Below are 18,778 nucleotides of genomic sequence, written 5' to 3'. Positions count from 1 at the left end.
CTTTCTGGAATGCAGAGCTAGATCGTGTCTAGCTTCTGAAATTCTAGAATGCACGTGTACATAGATAACCGAGTAAGGAGTCTGCCATCCCTTGCTTCCATGAGCATAGCCACAACCCTTTTCTCAACAAAGCTCCTTGGAGCCTCCTTTCTAGATTTTGCTGACTCAAGATGACGAAGCACATAGTATTCCTACCTAAGTAGGCATACGCGGCTAGCCTCGAGGATCTATACCAGACACGTGATAGCCCTTTGAAGTTGCCAAGGTGTGAGTCAGAACAACCAGTCAGTACTCATGACCCCAAAATGACAAATATCGGGATAATCAATAATCAACTACGCTAAGATGTGTAAAGTGCCAAAAAAGAAAAAGAAAAATTTGTCTGAACACAGATTTGAAAGCAGGAGCATGGTCCTCCGACAATGTCGGCGGTGCCCGGAGGCCGGTATTCCGGAACGAAAATAGAAAGCTTCCAGAAGAATTCGAAGAGCAACGCTTTACTGAATGCAGGACTAGCGGCATGCACAAGCCACGGAAATTTCTTCTCGAACATACCAGAAATACCGAATACGATTACCTGCAGATCGTGGCTGCACTAAGTGTCCGTATGGTAACAGGTTAAACCGGCAAGTTGAACGGCGTAACGGCAGTACCGAGAAGTGGCTGTGCAGCCATAGCTGTGGCAGCCAATCATTTACATTGAAAATTTTTTCACTCTGCATTAGACTGTTACTAAATATGATCCTGCATGACCATCTCGCAGACCATCACTGAGAAACCCGGATTAAGGTGCTGACATATGTAGAATTTTTTCTTGGTCGGCATTGCATGCCGGTGAAAATTTTTTTCTCCGTGACTTTTTGAGTCCTTATGCAGGGGCCCTCTCTTGGTAATGAGCGACAGGATCAATGTCTACCCAATTGAAAAAGAGGATATGTACATTATAAACGAGGATGCCTTCGGTAGGCAAATCCGTCAATAGATCTACTATCCCACTATATCTAGGTGGGCCCTTGGATCTGGATACTTGGATCAGCTGAGGCTGGTTTGCCACTTCCCCGGACTCTGTAGGGGCCACGTTTTGGTGTACACTTAAGGAATTCGCCAAGATAGAAAGGGAGATTAGTCGGGAACTGGGCCAGACTGTTCGGTAAATACGGCAGACCCCGGACCCGAGTTGGCGTGTCCAGACCGAGAAAGTCACTTAGCCCCGAGAACGTGCCGGTCGGGTTTATCTTGCGCTAGTGGATTTCGAAGGGAAATCCCTAGAGACCACATGGCACCCGTTAGACTATTGTTGCTGCCTTATGTTTTTGCCTCCAAACAAGATATAAGCTGGAGAAGTCGGGTTTTGCCGATGTCGTTCGGTCCTTGGTCTGCAATCTGATACTCTGGAATCTAGTGTCTTAGCCATGTGCATATGCACGGTTGAAGGATGACAGCGCTAAAACAGAAAATTTCGAATGTAACCTGCAGTACAACATACATGGCATTCTTACCACGCTACTCATGGTGTTCCGCGTGCTACAAAGTCCGCGCTAACGATTTAGCTGATCTACAGGGATCTGAGAGCACTAGGAAAATATGAAAACACAAAATTCAACATTGATACTCCAATTTATTACTCCAATTTTCATTCCCAACACTTTTTGAGTCAAAAGGAAACATATGATTCACATGTGATCGAGTCAACGAATCATCGAACAATGCAGACCAGAAAATTAAGGCAATCAGCCCACAGTAAGGAGACCATGTGACCATGATGTTAGAGCCTTGCGCATGGGATTCTTGTGTAGCGTAACAATGATAAACCCAAATGGGCATTTCCCGCCGAGCCTATGCTAGAGCTAAGACCTGTAGAGACAAGCGCTTACACCTGGGACAAAAGTAAGACATGGGAAGTATACGCCCGTGGACGAGAGCCCTTCGCTTAAGACAAAAAAAAATAAAAATAAAATAAAGATGGAAAACCCGTGGTGACTCAAAATCTGGGATCAGCTGGTCATTAGATTTCTATATACAAACAAGATCCACGGAGCCGTGTCCAACTTCAGCTTATCATGCCATTAGATGTATGGTCAGCTGACTGTCGCGTCTGTCGAACTACGGCCGAGCGGAACCCGCCGATTGGCGCGTAGTGGGGAGACATCGCAAGACAATCCCAACACAATCGGAAGACAGTTGAGAGACAATTACTTCACAGCCACGATTCTAAGTATTCGAGTCATGGAAACCGAGTACCAAGAAATGAGAAGAATGTGGTCTGCACGTTGTAGGAATGAACGTTCTGACGGCCGAACCATTGGGCACCAGCCACATGGGTCCATCTCGATGTGGCTAGTGTGTCTACAAATAAAGTACTAACTGTGTCTGGACAAATAATTAATATGCACGGCCGAATACTCTTCGGGTGTCAATTATCCATTTCAAATGACTTCTGACTCACCGGAAATAGTACGGAGTACGGAGTAGATCAGGCCGAATCAATTCCCAACGGACCAAAATTTAGTATGCGAGATGGGGACAAAAACAAAACTAAGGTGTGGCTCAGCCCTAGGGATATCTCGGCATCTCCACCCCCATTTTCCTAATTTTGGCGCTGGTCACCCGAGTGCAAATCGAAGCTAGTTCTAGATTATGCGACGGAAATTTTTTCTCCCTTTTTAATTTTCTTCTCTAAGCGATGTACTGTAAACCTTGGCTGAATGTTTTGCCCGGAATTCTCATAAAGAAAATTTAAAAAAGCAATAATAATATTATTAATGTAGATCTTAAACAATTCCCATTGACGCCCAAAAAGCCCAATCATATAGAAATATAGGTATGGTGGATCCTTGTGGCTTTTTGTATATCCTGTAAGCCACAAACTTCACAAGGGAAAGAGTGAAAGAGATCCCCAGATCAGATCAGTGGGACTCGGTAAAAAATGGCGTATGTGGTGATACGAATCCAGTCCCAATTTGGACTAGCGTTGGAATTGGGTACAAAAATAAAAATAATAATTACGCCGATTACGCTAAATTGGTCAATACGGTAAATTCTTGTTCGGGGAGACCGAGCTAGTGAGGTCATCTAGTACAGAGCGCTCTTTATTAATTCACTCCTCCCGACCTCTTTCAACTTCATTACTCATAGAACACTCTGACTCTTGAGATCATCATATCAAGTAAGATTTGCTTTTCCTCCGGTCGAGTCATTCTCCAGAACCAAACTCACACCAACCACAGTCATCTCTATTAAAGTTCCAGCCGTCTGGTATTTCCATTCGATCAGCCTCCCGACGTTTCCAGACTCTTCGCTACTTGAAGCTTTGAACCAAAGTCTCAAATCCATATTTCTCCAAAAGCACGGCCACAATTGATCAGGAAATCTTAATCGGATTTTGTCCCGCGGGTTCTATAAAAGCTCGCCTTTCCCCGGTGGCGAAACCTACCCACTTTCTCTGACGTCCCCAACACCGTGATAACATAATGCTTATGTACCCACGTAAGGGTCTCATCACCGATCCATACAACCCAGAGGACATCATCATACAAGACGACCAGTACCCACCTGATTTCTATTCCGAGAACGCCTTGCACTACGATCAATCTCGCTTGCAATCACCGTTCCAGTGCCACCCCAGTGTACAGCTCTCCCCGCCATCTTCCGCGCCTTCCTCGCCTACTTTCTCCTCTCCGACCTTCTCGACTTCTTGCCCGCAGACGTCTGACTATCAGTCTTTCGGGGCTCCTTCGATGACCCCGGCGCCTTCATATAACCCGTCGTACGACATTCAGGGTTCCAACTCATCGTCGCACTACTTGCCTCAACATCCTCAACATCCTCAGCAATATTATACGCCCATGCTGGTACAACAACCTCTCGCCAGTAACCAGGGTTGGGATAGCAACCTGCAGTTATTGAGCCCTGCGCGCATCCCATACCCCGGTGTGCAAAAGAGATCTTCACCCTCAGCGTCCTCGCGCTCAGCCCCCTCAGGGTTGCCAGCCAACAACTACCACCGCCGCTCCAACAGCGCCAACAAGCCGTTGCCCACCCCGGTGCAAACACCTCTCCAGAACTCATTCCTTGCGACTCCCTTCCAAAGTTTCGATCCCTCCTCCCAAGATGGTCAGAATGCCGAGGCCGAGTCTGCCATGAGAAAAGCGATCATGGACCAGCAGAAGCAGTCACCCCCGCAGCAACTGCAGAACGACTACTCGTTGGCTCCATCGGTGTCGACAATGAGCCATAACTCGCCGGTGACTCCGCAGACTACCCTCGACGAACTCGACGACGCATCCAAGTCGATGACCAATGGTGAGAATCGAATTCCTGATATTGATAGGTGGATGGACCAATACTTACGTTTCGACGCACCTCCAGAATACAACAGCGCCAATGGTGCTATGTCAATTGGAGTCCCCAAGCTGAACAGAACCATTTCCGATATATACCAAGACGAATTATATAACCCCACCATCATGGCAGCGCCCCAGATGTCCAAGCCGATGGGACAAAACCACCTCAACCCGCGCAATTTTATCGCCGATCGCCTACAGGCTGCTAGTCAGGGACACATGTCTGCTCGTTCGCAATCGCCTGCCAACAGACGGGGTCGCTCTCCTTTCCGCCCTTCTTCCCCGTTCGCTGGTGACATGGGCAACAACGCTCTCCAGCAACCCCAGATGGCTACCAGCATCCCTATGAACGGAATGAACATGGATCAGACCTCAAACACTGGAGATATTAAGACTATGTCCCCCAAGGATGCGGTCTTGGATTTCCATGAAAACGATGATGCCATGCCTCCTCTGTTCCCCCCGGGTCAGGCTGATTTCAACCTGGGCGATGCGCTTGGCTTGCGACGCGATAGTGGCTCGATGCGACCGATGGAAGCATTCCCTCAATATTCGGCACCCAGCATGGCCCAGCCACAATTCGCATTTACTGAACCTCAGATGCATCACCCTCAGAATAACCTCTTACCGCAGAGTACCGAGTTCCCGTCGCTCCCAACAGTGGAATCTACCGAGAGCTCGCCTCCAAGTCAAATGAATATGTCAATTACAGAGGGTATCCCTCGTCCTGCCAACACATCGTCGGATGCGGGCACCTACACTTGCACCTACCATAACTGCTCAGACCGCTTCGACACCCCCTCCAGACTCCAGCGACACAAGCGCGAGGCCCACCGGCAAACAACACCGGGCGGCCACCTTGTCAGCCGCGACACCTCGCTCCGCAACTCCCAGGCTGGTCCGCACAAGTGCGAACGCATCAACCCGTCTACAGGCAAAGCATGCAATTCCATCTTCTCCCGGCCCTACGATCTTACGCGGCATGAGCATACGATACACACCGCCGGGAAGCAGAAGGTGCGCTGTCATATCTGTAACGAGGACAAGACCTTCAGCCGAAACGATGCTCTGACAAGACGTAAGTTATCTCTTCTTTTACCCCTTAAGTTGATCATACACTAATTACATTAATTACAGACATGCGAGTGGTTCACCCTGAAATCGACTGGCCAGGCAAGCAGCGCAGGAGGAGAGACTGAGAGCGCCTTCCACGTCATAGTCACCGGATCGGCATGCCGAACGTCATAGGTGGACCCACTTAGGGTCCACCAAAAATCTGGGGCTGCGTCATCATGACGATTCAGCTCCCTAATTCTCATGAACTCTCTGTATCACTATTCGGATTCCGATTTTGTTTATTATGTGTACGATTTTACGTTAATGATTTGATTTGCATGCGGTCCGCCCTTTTAGCATTGGTTGGTGTGTTTTTTTTTTGGGCTATTTTCTGTCTATGCCTTTGGCCCCGGAAAAACAAACGGTTTTGGTGTTGTACATTTTTGGTTGTACATGGTGTTGCTGCATTTTTGACCCCAGTACAGTGTGTCGCTCTTGTACCATAGTACATTCCTCTTAAAAAAATGTATATTAGCTTTTGGATATGACATGAATTCATTTGGAAATGATCTATCACTCTCCACACTCCACACCCCACAATACTGATTACCTGGAAACGGGTGAAACACTGCACTCAAAACAATCGAGGGATGGACTCGAAATCCTTCGCTCCCCACTTGCATCACACCCGCATTTTTACCCACTTGTATCAGCTATCTTGACTGTTCAGCGTCGATCTCTAAGTTCTATGTACAATGTATAGCAATATCATAGGTACTCCGTACATTTTAGAATATTGAATATTGAACATTTTTTCATTGAATATACAATAATTGCAATTAATTAATATCTCTAGGATGAGTTCCGATTCGCGCTGAGAATATATTGTACTCCGTATTGCATCAACAATAGTCATTGCCTATTAATATCTTCAGATGTTGTACATGCCTTGTAACAAGCGAGTCGTGCAAGTATCCCATATGCCAAGAGTATGATCCCATCATTGCGTAGACACCAAGAAAGCCTTGAAACGAACCCGAACTCATCCAAACTCTGGCCTGATAAGAAGCAATTTGGCTACCAGCATCCTGGTACCCGGTACTGGGATACTTTGGATGGAATCTGTGGGGATGTGGATTGGGATTGGACTGTCGACGTAGTTGTTTACAACAATGTACAAATCCAGCCCCCATATCAGGATTTCGTCCATGTCCATGTCCAACTAACGGAGTTGCTTATTTTGGTCTATGGTTTTTGGCACGTGGGGATTGATGCGCATGTGTCCCCGTTGTATCACCCTATCTTTACCAGCTACGTATGTTGCTGTCATTGTCTTTATTGTCAGCGTCATCAACAGCAATTAAGCCCTATTCAAGCTTTTGTATTTAGAAACTATATTGATCTGCAGGTCTGGGTTGGTATTTATCCTAACTTTAACATATACCGTACCAAACAAGCAACTGTGAATATACATATTTCCAATTGCACACCGTTAGAAGTGATAGGCAATAAATGATAGCCAGGGTGTTATACATAGGTGGGTCTGTGGCTTAATAGTTGTGGGTCTTCAATACGCTCGTTGTATTGGAGTGGGGGCAGTCAAAAGGTGGAGAGAATGGTGGATATGTGGCTGGGGAGGAACTTTATGAAGCTGTACGATGGTCATGGAAATTTGATCTGTCTTATTATAGGTGGCTTCTTTCAATTCGTTTTTTCTCTCTTTCTAGTTGGTTCTTCGCAGTGCCCTGTCAGTGCGCTATGTCCCTTGCATGGTTTCATCGAGGGAATCACATGAGATGTAAAACGTGATGTGGTATGGTCACTCTATGCTTCGTACCGCCCGGCAATGTTAGAGCCATCACAACAAACAAACTACCAGCCACGGAATACCCCTAACGTATTATCTTTTCTTAAATTGGTACCTCTCCCTAGCTGACTTCAAAGGTAACACCATTTCAGACTTTAGTGGTCTTTTGCAGGATCTGTATTCTTGTCAAATTATTCAGTATATCTTGGGTAGGGTAATATAGTAAAGGACCTTAGGCTGGTGGCCTTAGTCTAAATCACAGCCTTGGAAGGCCGCAAGTGACTATAGCCAGCTAATATTTTAGCGACACCTTGCCGGTTAAGTAGATTGAGCTGATAGCGGTTGGAATGTTCGGCATGCTCATTTACTCTACATGATGGCTGTCTATATCGCCCGTGCCAGAGTACTTTCCAGCCCTAACTTCAACCAACTTCAACTTACTTTTTCAACCATTGCAGATTAACCTTGGAGCTGTCTAAACTACTATTTCGGTATCGACATAATGTAAGTTGAGAGCCCATGATCCGGGAATAGAGCTGTGACCTGCGCGTGCACACACCTATTTCCTTGTAGGAATTGGCCTTTCCCCAGCCTCGTCCTGCCCGAGCTGGGCCCATCTTGCCAGCCATTCAATTCCCTCTGCGTGTAGATGCTCGTCGAATTTGTTAAGATGCCCAGGCGAGGACGCTTGATATCGGAAGCGGTGACTTTGCTCATAATGCGCTCGCAGCTTTGTTGGCTGTGAATATCGTTTGAAGTGCTCGCACTTAGGATATCTACAAAATAGTTCTCCCTTGTATACGATGTCTTTTTCCATGCCGTTAAGATTTTCAGGATTGAGTTCCAGACGTGGTAGATGTCTCGCGTGTCTCTCTGTTAGTTGGTAATAGGAAAGTATTCCGTTGTCTGAGCCCTTAGGCAGAGCCTCAGGGGGTGGGAACCGAATTTTGCTTCCTCTTCGACAACGCTTTAGTTTCTTTGCTGGGGGCTCTTGCTTGGCCAATGTCTGTTGGTCAGGAGGAGGAACCTGCAGGCCTGCCGAACACTCTCGAGCCACCGTGGTTTCCTCTTTGAGCAGACACGGTGTATCAATCACAATTTCACAGGCTAGGGTCTGTTTGGGCCGGTTTTGGGGGCAAGTCTCTTTGACATGTCGATCCCTATGGTCCTTCCGCGAGAATAGATACCCACAGAACTTACAGCGCAAATCCATTTCAGGATTCTCGTGTTTCTCGTGCTTGTGGTGCATGTGCCGGTTCAGGTCAACAGAGGTCGGGAATGGGATATTGCAGTCGCCACAGATGTGTTTTGATAAATTGCGAGATTCCGGTTGCTCGTTTCTGACGTTGGTCAGCGCACGCAACTCGGTCGATACGACAGAAATATCTTCTTTTATAAGAGAGATAGCGCTAAATCTCCGAATGAACAAAGCAGTCGAATCCTTGAGCGAAAAGTCGTTGTCCAGATCCTCTATATCAAACTCGATTTCACCTCTGAAGACCGAGCAGACCTGCGCGACATTGACTTCGAAGAATTTCTTTCGCTGCCAAATAGATTCCTGGGAGTAGATTCGAAGGGTAATGCGCTCTGCCCAGTGAGAAAAGAGGTTGTAGAAACTCATTCGATCAGTCGTTAACCCATCCCAGCCGTTGACAACTATGAGCAATTCCCCCTCATATTCTTCAACCTCATTGCGTAGGCTGGCAAAAAACGACGATACTTCTCCCGTTGGCCGCAACGGGGTATTTGATGACTGAACAAACGTGAGAAAGCGACATTCGGATTGAATTTTGCCGTAATTTTTTTCATAGAAAAGCTTAGTCCATTCTAGACTCCAGAGAAGATAATCGTCTTTTTCCATGCGACTTCCACTAGATGATCGGGCCACAAGCGCAACTATTCGCTTTCTCGCTGGAATTTTGATGGCAACTTCCAGAAATTGGCTTCGAACTTGATCCATGGAAATAGCCTCCTTTGACTCCCAGTCCACATCGGGATACCACTGTTCCAAGTCGGGATGGGAATGAACTGCTTCAAGGAATTGCCAGTATTGAATGGTATTGGGTATGTCGGTATCCAATGACATCAAATGCGCGCGGGTGTGTTTGTATGCCTGGTTCCAGCGTTCAAGGAACTCTGTCGCCGTGAGATCAGGGTTGTACACGCAGCCAATCCACTTGCTCCATGCCATGGAATTTAGTTCTTCGCTGGCAAATCTGTTTGAATTTGGTTGTGTTTCATCCAGGCTGCGTGACGTCTGTTGTTTTGATTGATCGGGAGCCATGTTGGGAAACCAAAAGTAGCGGGAGGAGGACCGCAAGACAAAAGCAAAGCGGTGCGTCGCAAGACAAAGTCACTGTAAAGAAGAGTGAGTGCTAGAGCGATAGACCAATGTGGGTAGAACATGCTTGCCTCTCCAGGATATCTTTTCTTCGTTGGCCTTGGGTCGGTTGAGATACGTTGACGGTCCTTGACGTTCAAATTGAAAGAGCATAGCAAACTAGTAGACCAGCGGTGAATAATTTGGAAGAGAAGTACCACTCTTTATCGTATTCGTTGAGATAGACTACCTGCCGGTGCCTGGTTTATCAGGTTTCCGCCTTTTCCAGCTAACTAGTTTATATTAGCTAGCTTCTGTTGTTTTTGTTGATAGAGAATCAATCTCTCTTTTCTCTCTCTCTGCTCCTAGTAGCCAGACTACATATGGCCGTTGCATCGCCAGTGGGCCAGAAAAACTGTAAAGCAAGTCCCGCAGCGAGTCCTTTGTCTCGCAATACTCCTGTATGAAACTGAAAATGACAGAAAAGCACATCAGCGTGCACCAGTCTTTTGCACCCGCTCTCACTCGGACTATTCCAAATACCCTTCTCCTTCCCGATCTTCCAGACCCCCAGTAAGCCCGCTGGACTGAGAACATGGCCCCAGGAAACAACACCCAAGCTCCCTTTCGCATAATTTTCCCGCTCAGGATGGATAGACAGTCACAGCCACAGAGCCCAAAGAAGTATCACCAGGGCCGCTAATGGCTTCTAGCAATTTCTCTGTTGAAGCGTGGCCGCTGTAAGATATGGCTATGAAGTTGATACTGAGGTGTTGGGATGCTGTATTTCCAATTGTGAAGAACGTTGCTTATGTATTGTTTTAAGACCTGAGATAAGAACCTTTACTCATTGGGTGAATCGCGCGAAACAGCCGAATTTCGTCAACAGGGCTTGTTATTCTAAGAAAAAAAGAGTGCCTTGGAATCGTAACTGCCTCAAAAAAAATTACTAAAGAAGGTAGAAAAAAAAGATAGACATAGCATGTCCTGGTTTCGATCCAGGGACCTGTTGATTGTTAGTTACGATGTTGTGGGTGAAATTGGATTCGGTGTAACGTACCTCCGGGTTATGAGCCCGGCGCTCGTTCCCCTGAGCTAACATGCTGATTGGTGGAAATATATCTCTCGAGTTGGTAGATATAACCGACAATACAGTTAAACTATTTATAGTAACTACTATAGATATAGCTATAAGATACTAACACACACATTAAGATCATTTTCTAACAATATAGAGCACTAACTCCGCTTTCAGAGACAGGTGCCTAGTAGGTGTTGCTCGCAAATCAGGAGTATCCATGGATGTCTGCCAACTGACCGTGACCCTTTAGATTAAAATTATCCACTGCGAATCTCGTTATAACCTCGTTTGTAAGCACCAGGCCCACCTCATTACCGATCCGGTCCCAATCTGCACAGTCGAAGGCCTTCTTCATTTACCCTGGCCACTCGGAAAGGGATATGCAAACAAACGCCCTCAAAAATACAACAAAGCCAACCCAAACAATTATTATAGACCTGACGGCAGAGCACATACAGCATATTTCCACGCAACTCTAGGGACCAGCTGAGAGTTGCTAATTACTAATAGCCGAAATGGTAAGAGATATCTCGTCCCTCCTTCGGCTGGGCCAATGCTTCCGTTGTAGAGAGTCCAGGGGACACGAAGCCCTGCTGTAGGAAGTTGTAAGATTCGCTGGGATACTCTACCGGATAGGGTTGGAGATGGACAGTGGCCGGAGGAGAAAAGTCATGCGTGAATGCAGGCCGGGTAGCATCGACATCAGAGGCCTCTTCGCTTTCGCGTTTCCTCTTCAACCTCTGCGGCGGCATTGACATCGGCACGGCCATGTCAAAGCCATGTATGGTCTTGGGGTCCAGTTCTGCGTAGTATTGCCCAGGAAAATGACCCTGTGCGTTGTAGGGGTAGTCCAGAGGTAAGTCCGGGAGATTTGATACAGGCGCAAATGATGCCGGCGGAGCATTGTTATTAGAGCCTGAATTGACACATGCAGATGTGGTGTTCGAGATTGGGGATGTTGAATCAACGGGCACGCTCTCTCCGATACGTTTATTGTGGTTGAATGTGGTCCCATTTGCTTCGGGCAGGTTCATGCGACAAATCCAAACCGGGCGTTGTCCATCTGTGGATAATAGTGAGATGACTGGCTAACGCGATAACCTCGAAGACACCATGATAACATACCACTCTTGCCCTCCAAGAAATTTTCTTCTTCCCGTCGAACCCGGTAGATCTCGTCCAAGATGCATAATCGTTCTGCTGGGAATATATGCCGCCGAATTGCCTGGTCGGCCTCCCGCAGTTTTCTGGCGGTGATACGGCGGCTAGTACGCAGCTCGCACAAGATATGAATTAGAAGCCTGATGCGCTCTGTTGTTGGCGGTCAGTTACTTGACAGGTACCCAGTTAGAGACAGTTTCTCTTACCTTCTTTGAGAAGGTGGTCAGGCTCTCGGTGCCTCACTCTGCGTGGCCACCAGGGAGGCTTGGTTGCCTCCGGGTCAAGCTGCTGAGTGACCCCTGCGACGACTATCCGCCCGTTGTACGGGAAGACCATCTGCTTGCGGGGCTCCACTAGCTTGATATAGGCCTTCGCGAGGGCCCGACAATTCGTCTGCTGCAGGTTCTGGAATGCCTTCTCATAGTATTTTCGTAGCAAGGCACGGTCTGTAGTAGATATGGTGACTTCCGGCCTCCACATTCTGTTGTTATCACTCCAAACATTTCTTTTTGTGGGTTGTTGACTCTGTTTATCCCAGGGAGACAAAGACTCTGTATGGTCCGACTCTACCGTTGGCGAAGGTAGACCAGCTGGTGGGAATTCCCGGGTATCCTCTCTGCCATCTAAACCCGTCTTTCGAGGGGCAATATGGGTTATTCGTGGCGAGGGTGGGTTTTTTCTAGTGGCTAGCATGGTTTGCTGAGGTGATGCTGCCACAATTGGTTATCAAGTCGTACTCCACTATGCTGTTAATATAAAACGCACCTTGGTCTATTGCCGAGCAAGCTTCTCCTGACATCTTGACTGCTTTCAAAAATGTATCCGCTAACCGTACCGACAGGGACCCCTGGAATGTTTTGGCAATCGACCGAGAGCACCGTAAGTGAAGACCGCCTTCTATATCGATAGATATGAGCGCAAAGTGAGAAGGGTCCGATTCACAGTCGATAGTTACAGGAGTGTGACAAGCCATTGGGTTATTGGTGACATTCATAGTAGAGGTAATTATCTCAGATACCACAGACCGCAGATTCTCTGGGGTTCATATATAGCTGAATGTGACTTGGGGACCACCCTGAGTAGGTACGTTAAAGGAATGGAATTAACTGCTTGGACTCATCGACAATGATCTTGCGTTGATCTACCACCTGCATTCCATTGCCCCCTGTCAGTTGCGGGTCACTTCCCATTGGCCTGTCAAATAATATGAAGTGACTCCGCACCAACTACAGAGTAGATAAGAGACAATGGCTTGCAGGACCAACGAGCTAGCAATAGATTGACTCCTGTGCGAACTGAGACTCGGAATGTCAAAGCTGGTATACTGATGATGTGGGACTTGGTGACGCGGCTATAGGGAGAACCAGGCCTTCCGGGGAAGGGTGGCTGGCCACAGCCTTACCGCAACATGATCTTCCTCGTCAACGCGTCCACGTCAATCAGTGTCAAAGGATTTTAGTAAGTGCTATCCTGACTTAGCATTGCTCGTATCGTTCTCGTATACACGGCTCGCTTAGCAGTAGCAGGATAATGACAACAAGGCAAGGGAGCATAATGCACCTCTAGCCCGGCAAATCCCGAGAAGACAAGCAAAAGGCCGTGCCGATAAACTACGTTATCTGTCGATCCCGATGCGAGCCATCTCTTCCTACTGTAGATCCTCTCCCCGTGGTCGTTACTAGCGTGAAGTGAAGACCGTTAAGGATTTATCGAATTGTTCGCTTGTCTCGTAGAGTAAACCACTATTATAAACTGAGCCCTTTCACCTTCCTGTTGCGGAATAGCGGTCAATCCTGATCAAGGGCACCATCTCAGCCCCTCCGGGACCATTCCGTCACGTCAAAAGCAATACAGTTTGGCTGGCAGTTGCTAAATGACTCTGTCAAACTTTATAGTTCGTAATCTACCTAGGTAGTTCCTTCATCTCACATCGCATTTATGCACCTCGACATCTCTGCGGACTTCCCTCCATAGGCTCACTCACATATTTAGTATGCTGCATGTGCCCCATTTCAGGCCACCCGCCAATCACTTTCTCACTACGAAGCGGGAAGCAAATCCCGAGCTCTAGTATTTATAACACGTATGTTGTATGGTCGATTCAACGGCGCCAATGTTAAGTTACGATTAGCGCCATGAGTCTGGTGAGTTCTAGGCCTTCTTTGTTAGGGTTTTTCTATAATCCGCATGACATCTCAGGTTCGTAGAACACATGGCACGCCTTAGTGTAGATCGCAAAGCGTTTAACAATTTACCAATCTAGTTGGAAAGCCTAAAACCCCATCAACAAACCAAATAAATTCGTCCTTTCATATGGCTCTCTCCATGTGCTTCTCCAATACACTTCCAGAAGAGTCACTATGTGAGGAACTAGAACAGACTAGGGTCTACGTACGCAATGAAATCTCTACCAAGGGATTTCCAAAATGACAAGCATTGTGTGCGTCGACATTGCGCACCGTAACCACACTTTACATCTATCAACTGTACTTTTTAAGGCTTTATTATTTGCGAGATTTAGCAAGACTACGGAGTAAGAGAGCGGAGACGACAGGAATCTGATTCATCAATATTCTATGTTAGCCAAGAGAACTCACTGGGGTTCGCGAACCGTGTAGAGGGTGGGGATAAGCCGAATCCCTGCATGATGGCTTTAATATATATTGCCGATCACTGTCATTTAGGGTGGCGGTTGCAGGTCCAGGAATGCCTAAACTGGCTTCTAAATGATTATAGATGGTTAAACCTGCTTTTATACGAGTAACCTGATTTTAGACAATTAAATATGCTTTTAAGCGATTAACATGACAAGCTAGCAAGCTTCGAACTGTGACAGGGAATGATTGAACATAGGACATGAGCCTCATATTTACGAAAGAGGCTGATTGCCAAATGGGAAAAATAAATAAACAAATAAATTACTTGGTATGACCTTGGCAATGGATTCAGAGTCAGGATAAGTACCTTGACACCCTCGAAACTATCGCTCAACTATTTTATCACGCAATCAAGGGATTACCCTTTTCGGCTATTCACTGACTAGCCGTATCTCCGTTCGGCCGAGTCCATGATTCAGGGCATCCTTCAAGGTCTAGGCTCATGAACAATATAAGCGAGGGTCCCTTATAGGAAGGGGTCGACGTTTTGTCGCGGGGGAAGGCCCATCCTCTGAATATGCGCGCAGTTTTGCCCAGATTCTCGACGTATTCGTCTCCACACTACGTACCCCTGAGGTCGCACCGATATTAACACTTGAAATCCTTGTCGAGGCATGGAGTAGTAGGTAATATGCCTGGATTCCAAATCGCTTAGCACAATTAGCTAGGCCAAGAAGTGGTGGACCAGGTCGAAGCGGGCATGGTAAACCCGGTTTGCGACCGTTGGGCCTGGGACTAGATCGATGACGTGAAGTCAAAGTGGTAGATCAAACAAATTGAGACCCTTGGACTGTGCGCCATGCGTGCCTTATGCAGGGAAAGACGTCTGTGGTCCGTTGTCAGACAGATGTGTTCTATGGCCCGGCCCGGCGTTGTCGATCCCTTAGCACGCGACTGAAACAATGAGAAACGCTTGCCAAGGGGCTGATCGTTGATGCTTGGTACGGTCTTCATGCTCTGTACGGAGTATACCTATAATGGATGATTGTGAGCCGAGGTTATCGTCTATCCCTACTCCCTTTTTTTTTCCCCTTCACGCGCTGTGTGTCTGTACCGGATACATTCCTTAGAGTTTCACGACCTATCCGCATTCTAGTTCCTCACATACTTTCTTTCTTTCTTTTTTTTCCTTGAAAAGTTGAAGTGATGGAAAATGTGTAAGGAATAATGAAAACCGAAATATTAAGAGGCAGCCCGAAGGTACAACATGTTGTAACAACATAAGTACGGGCCTCAGTATGTACGGATATATAATTTAAACTTACTCCCGGCGTCCGTATAATCCGGTGATTTGCGATAAATCATGCCAGGTGGATGAACCCTACACGTTCCCCTTTTGCGTCATCATATCCAGGAACAAGAGTAGAATGTTGGAAGATTAGTTACGCGCCTTGTGAAACAAGGGCACTGTAAGAAGTGAGGACTATCAAAAAGTAGATTGCAAAACAAATAGTATTGTCGGGCAGGGTGCACATTTAGCTACTGACAATAGTCTGGATCAATGAGCGTCAATGACCTCACTAGTCTGAGCCCCGGACAGAAACTTATTTAGGGTCTACCTAGGTAGCAAGAGGATGGTACTTGTGTACGAAGTATGTAGACCTCGGTATATGGGTCCTATCAAAGCCCTGAAGAACGAAATGGATGGGATATAGATTTATAAATCAAACAATTTCACATCTCATCAGCATGTTAGCTCAGGGGAACGAGCGCCGGGCTCATAACCCGGAGGTACGTTTCACCGATTTACCAATTTCACCCACAACATCATAACTAACAATCAACAGGTCCCTGGATCGAAACCAGGACATGCTATGTCTATCTTTTTTTTTTTTTTGGGACATCGCCTTCAATCATCAATTGAAAATCTACGACATCGTATGGTATAAGTTATTCAGATATTCAGCCGTCCGAGTGCGTCCTCTTATGTTTTAAGATGCCGTACGGAGTACTTGAACGTGGATGGAAATACAACATATATGGAAGAAAGAGTACTAACCACCCAATAATTTCTACCTACCTACGTAAATAGGTGACTAACGGCCATAGTCGCCTAATCGCAAGGCCCTATACACTAAATGTCACTTGGCATAGCGGGTTCCAGCTGACGGGGACTAGAAAAGACTTGGCGGGGACTCCAGGGCTAGAAAAAGTGATTACATAATTTCTAGTCAGGGTGCTGTCGGGGACTAGAAATTATGTAAGTTTTTTTCTAGCCCCTCTTTTCCAGTCCCCGTCAGCTGGTACCCCGACATCGATATTGTCGCTCAACAATGGCTAACTAAGCTTCTTGTTGAGAATGCCTAAGTGGCGCAGTTCTCACATCCTATCAGCATGTTAGCTCAGGGGAACGAGCGCCGGGCTCATAACCCGGAGGTACGTTTCACCGATTCACCAATTTAACCCACAACATAATAACTAACAATCAACAGGTCCCTGGATCGAAACCAGGACATGCTATGTCTATCTTTTTTCGCTCTTTTCTTTTTAGCCATCGCCTTTAATCATCAATTAAAATTTTTAAGACATCACATGGTATTCTCACTATATTGTAACTATTAAGATACCTACCTGGTAGCTCTCTCCTTTTATATAAGCATCCGTCTATTGGAAAGTATGCTAAATGTGTTAACTTTTATATAATGGTACGTAACATATATCACCCGCCTAGGCGCCTGTATAATTAGTACTTGATCAATGACCAAGTTTTCTCTAGGAAGTAACATGGTAGATCTGTTGAACTACAGACATGAATGGTTCCATTGCTTTTCTGTTGGTAATTAGTCCTATACCTCTAACTCCGATGCCAACCCCACCTGTTTAATGGGCATTGCCTTGATCGAGCTCAAACAAGCTGCTATGATCACAGCCCTCATTATACCTACCTACGAGCCACTCAAATACAAGTCAGTTTTGATGTTGTGGTGCAACTGCAAGCTGCCTCAGGCCACCCACCAGTTGTAAAGCTCCACAAACGACACTTGGAAACCGTGCAAGTGCTTCATCTACCTGTTCTATCACTAGTAGCGCCTACACCATTATGCCCTGGCGCCATACTCTTGATCCGATTCCCCGAAAATAACATATTGTGCAAATCTAAAACACCAACCTATCGCACATCATACTGGGGGAGGGGGATCTCCAAAGTGGGGGCGGTAATCTCCGAAAATCCAGTCTCATATCTGGCGTTTATATCCATCAAAGAAACATAAAGCCACTCGAATCCTGATAAATTTTTGGACATAAATAAAACCCCATACCTTCATGAGCCCAAATACCCCCAAACAAGCAAAGTAACCAGCACCTGAGAGGAGGGGAAAAAGAAAAGAAGAAAAAAAACAAGAGGGTCATCCGGCCAACCTGAAACCAACCACCAACACCAACCCAACAAGCCACCCTATACAGGCAAAATGGGCCAAAAGGCCTCTCTCCCACAACCCGGCGCCCAAATTAAAGTCATCGGCGCCGGGCTACCACGCACAGGGACCTCATCATTCAGCCAAGCGCTAGAAATCCTCCTGGACGGACCGGTGTACCACTGCGGCACCCAAATATCGATAGGTCCACCAACAGAGATAAAAAGCTGGATGCCAATCCTGCAAAACTGGCTCAAAAAAGACGACCGCACAAGTCGCGCAAAGATGCTTACCCTCCTGCGCCGCCGATTGGCCGGCTACATCGCCATCACCGACTCCCCAGGCTCCGAGCTCGTCCCCGAACTCATGGAGCTGTACCCGGACGCCAAGGTCGTCTGCACAGTCCGTGATCCCGTTCTGTGGGAGACAAGTATGCTCCACGTGCAGAGTTTGACGGGCGTTTGGTTTGCGCGTGCTGTCCTCCTCCCGCTGGACGGGTTGAGACATTTTATCCCGTATGGGTATTTGCTGGCCGCGCTGTGGGAGAAACTTTATGGGGGTGTTCCGGGTCAGCATGGTCGCGAGACTTATGCAAGTCATATTGCTTGGTTGAAGGAGGTTGTGCCTGAGGATAGGTTGGTTTTCTTTGATGTTAGGGATGGGTGGGGACCGCTGTGTGAGGCTCTGAGTGTCGAGGCTCCGGTTGGTGTGCCGTTTCCCCGTATCAATGATTCTGAGGCTATTGAGAGGTCTATTAACCATCATTTCCGGAGGGGTCTTATGCGCTGGGCGTGCATATTTGCTGTGTTCGGTGTTGGGGTGACAGCTTTTCGCATGTGGAGGTGAGATGGAGTGAAATGACTGCATGGGGGGGGTTTGGTTGCGGAGATTGGCATTTTGAGTTGGGACTTTTGGAAACTTTGTGTCGTCAAACTTCAACACTTTAGCGACTTGCATTGGACGTCTATTTATTTCAGGGGAGTATCAGGCAAGGACT

The 18,778-nt window shown here is 46.9% G+C and overlaps 6 protein-coding genes across 6 annotated transcripts; 3 read left to right on the top strand and 3 right to left on the bottom strand.

Annotated features, from left to right (window-relative positions):
- Positions 1 to 3,470: 3,470 nt before the first annotated feature.
- On the top strand, positions 3,471 to 5,620 carry N7489_005278 (stress-regulated transcription factor RPN4; the record flags this gene model as incomplete). Its single annotated transcript, XM_056711030.1, has 2 exons — positions 3,471 to 5,421; positions 5,481 to 5,620. 2 exons carry the CDS (start codon positions 3,471 to 3,473, stop codon positions 5,540 to 5,542), a joined length of 2,013 nt encoding a protein of 670 aa, XP_056569451.1. The 3' UTR covers positions 5,543 to 5,620.
- A 2,145-nt stretch (positions 5,621 to 7,765) lies between these two features.
- Positions 7,766 to 9,490, bottom strand: N7489_005277 (uncharacterized protein; the record flags this gene model as incomplete). Its single annotated transcript, XM_056711029.1, has 1 exon — positions 7,766 to 9,490. One exon carries the CDS (start codon positions 9,488 to 9,490, stop codon positions 7,766 to 7,768), a length of 1,725 nt encoding a protein of 574 aa, XP_056569450.1.
- A 526-nt stretch (positions 9,491 to 10,016) lies between these two features.
- N7489_005276 (uncharacterized protein) lies at positions 10,017 to 10,377 on the bottom strand (the record flags this gene model as incomplete). Its single annotated transcript, XM_056711028.1, has 3 exons — positions 10,017 to 10,169; positions 10,192 to 10,334; positions 10,368 to 10,377. Coding segments are annotated over 3 exons (306 nt in total), but the record flags the coding sequence as incomplete, so codon positions are not given.
- Positions 10,378 to 11,110: 733 nt separating this feature from the next.
- N7489_005275 (DUF2841 domain-containing protein) lies at positions 11,111 to 12,762 on the bottom strand (the record flags this gene model as incomplete). Its single annotated transcript, XM_056711027.1, has 4 exons — positions 11,111 to 11,670; positions 11,733 to 11,918; positions 11,975 to 12,478; positions 12,534 to 12,762. 4 exons carry the CDS (start codon positions 12,760 to 12,762, stop codon positions 11,111 to 11,113), a joined length of 1,479 nt encoding a protein of 492 aa, XP_056569448.1.
- Positions 12,763 to 16,759: 3,997 nt separating this feature from the next.
- Positions 16,760 to 17,389, top strand: N7489_005274 (uncharacterized protein; the record flags this gene model as incomplete). The annotated part of the gene is made up of 2 exons (XM_056711026.1): positions 16,760 to 16,801; positions 17,210 to 17,389. 2 exons carry the CDS (start codon positions 16,760 to 16,762, stop codon positions 17,387 to 17,389), a joined length of 222 nt encoding a protein of 73 aa, XP_056569447.1.
- A 446-nt stretch (positions 17,390 to 17,835) lies between these two features.
- Positions 17,836 to 18,627, top strand: N7489_005273 (sulfotransferase family protein; the record flags this gene model as incomplete). The annotated part of the gene is made up of 1 exon (XM_056711025.1): positions 17,836 to 18,627. One exon carries the CDS (start codon positions 17,836 to 17,838, stop codon positions 18,625 to 18,627), a length of 792 nt encoding a protein of 263 aa, XP_056569446.1.
- Between the last annotated feature and the right edge of the window lie 151 nt (positions 18,628 to 18,778).

The sequence above is a fragment of the Penicillium chrysogenum genome (assembly GCF_028827035.1).
Source record: "Penicillium chrysogenum strain IBT 35668 chromosome Unknown utg000002l_segment0_segment0, whole genome shotgun sequence".
Lineage (NCBI taxonomy): Eukaryota > Fungi > Ascomycota > Eurotiomycetes > Eurotiales > Aspergillaceae > Penicillium > Penicillium chrysogenum.
Note: the sequence above shows the minus strand (reverse complement) of the source record. Positions and strands in the feature narration are given on the sequence as shown.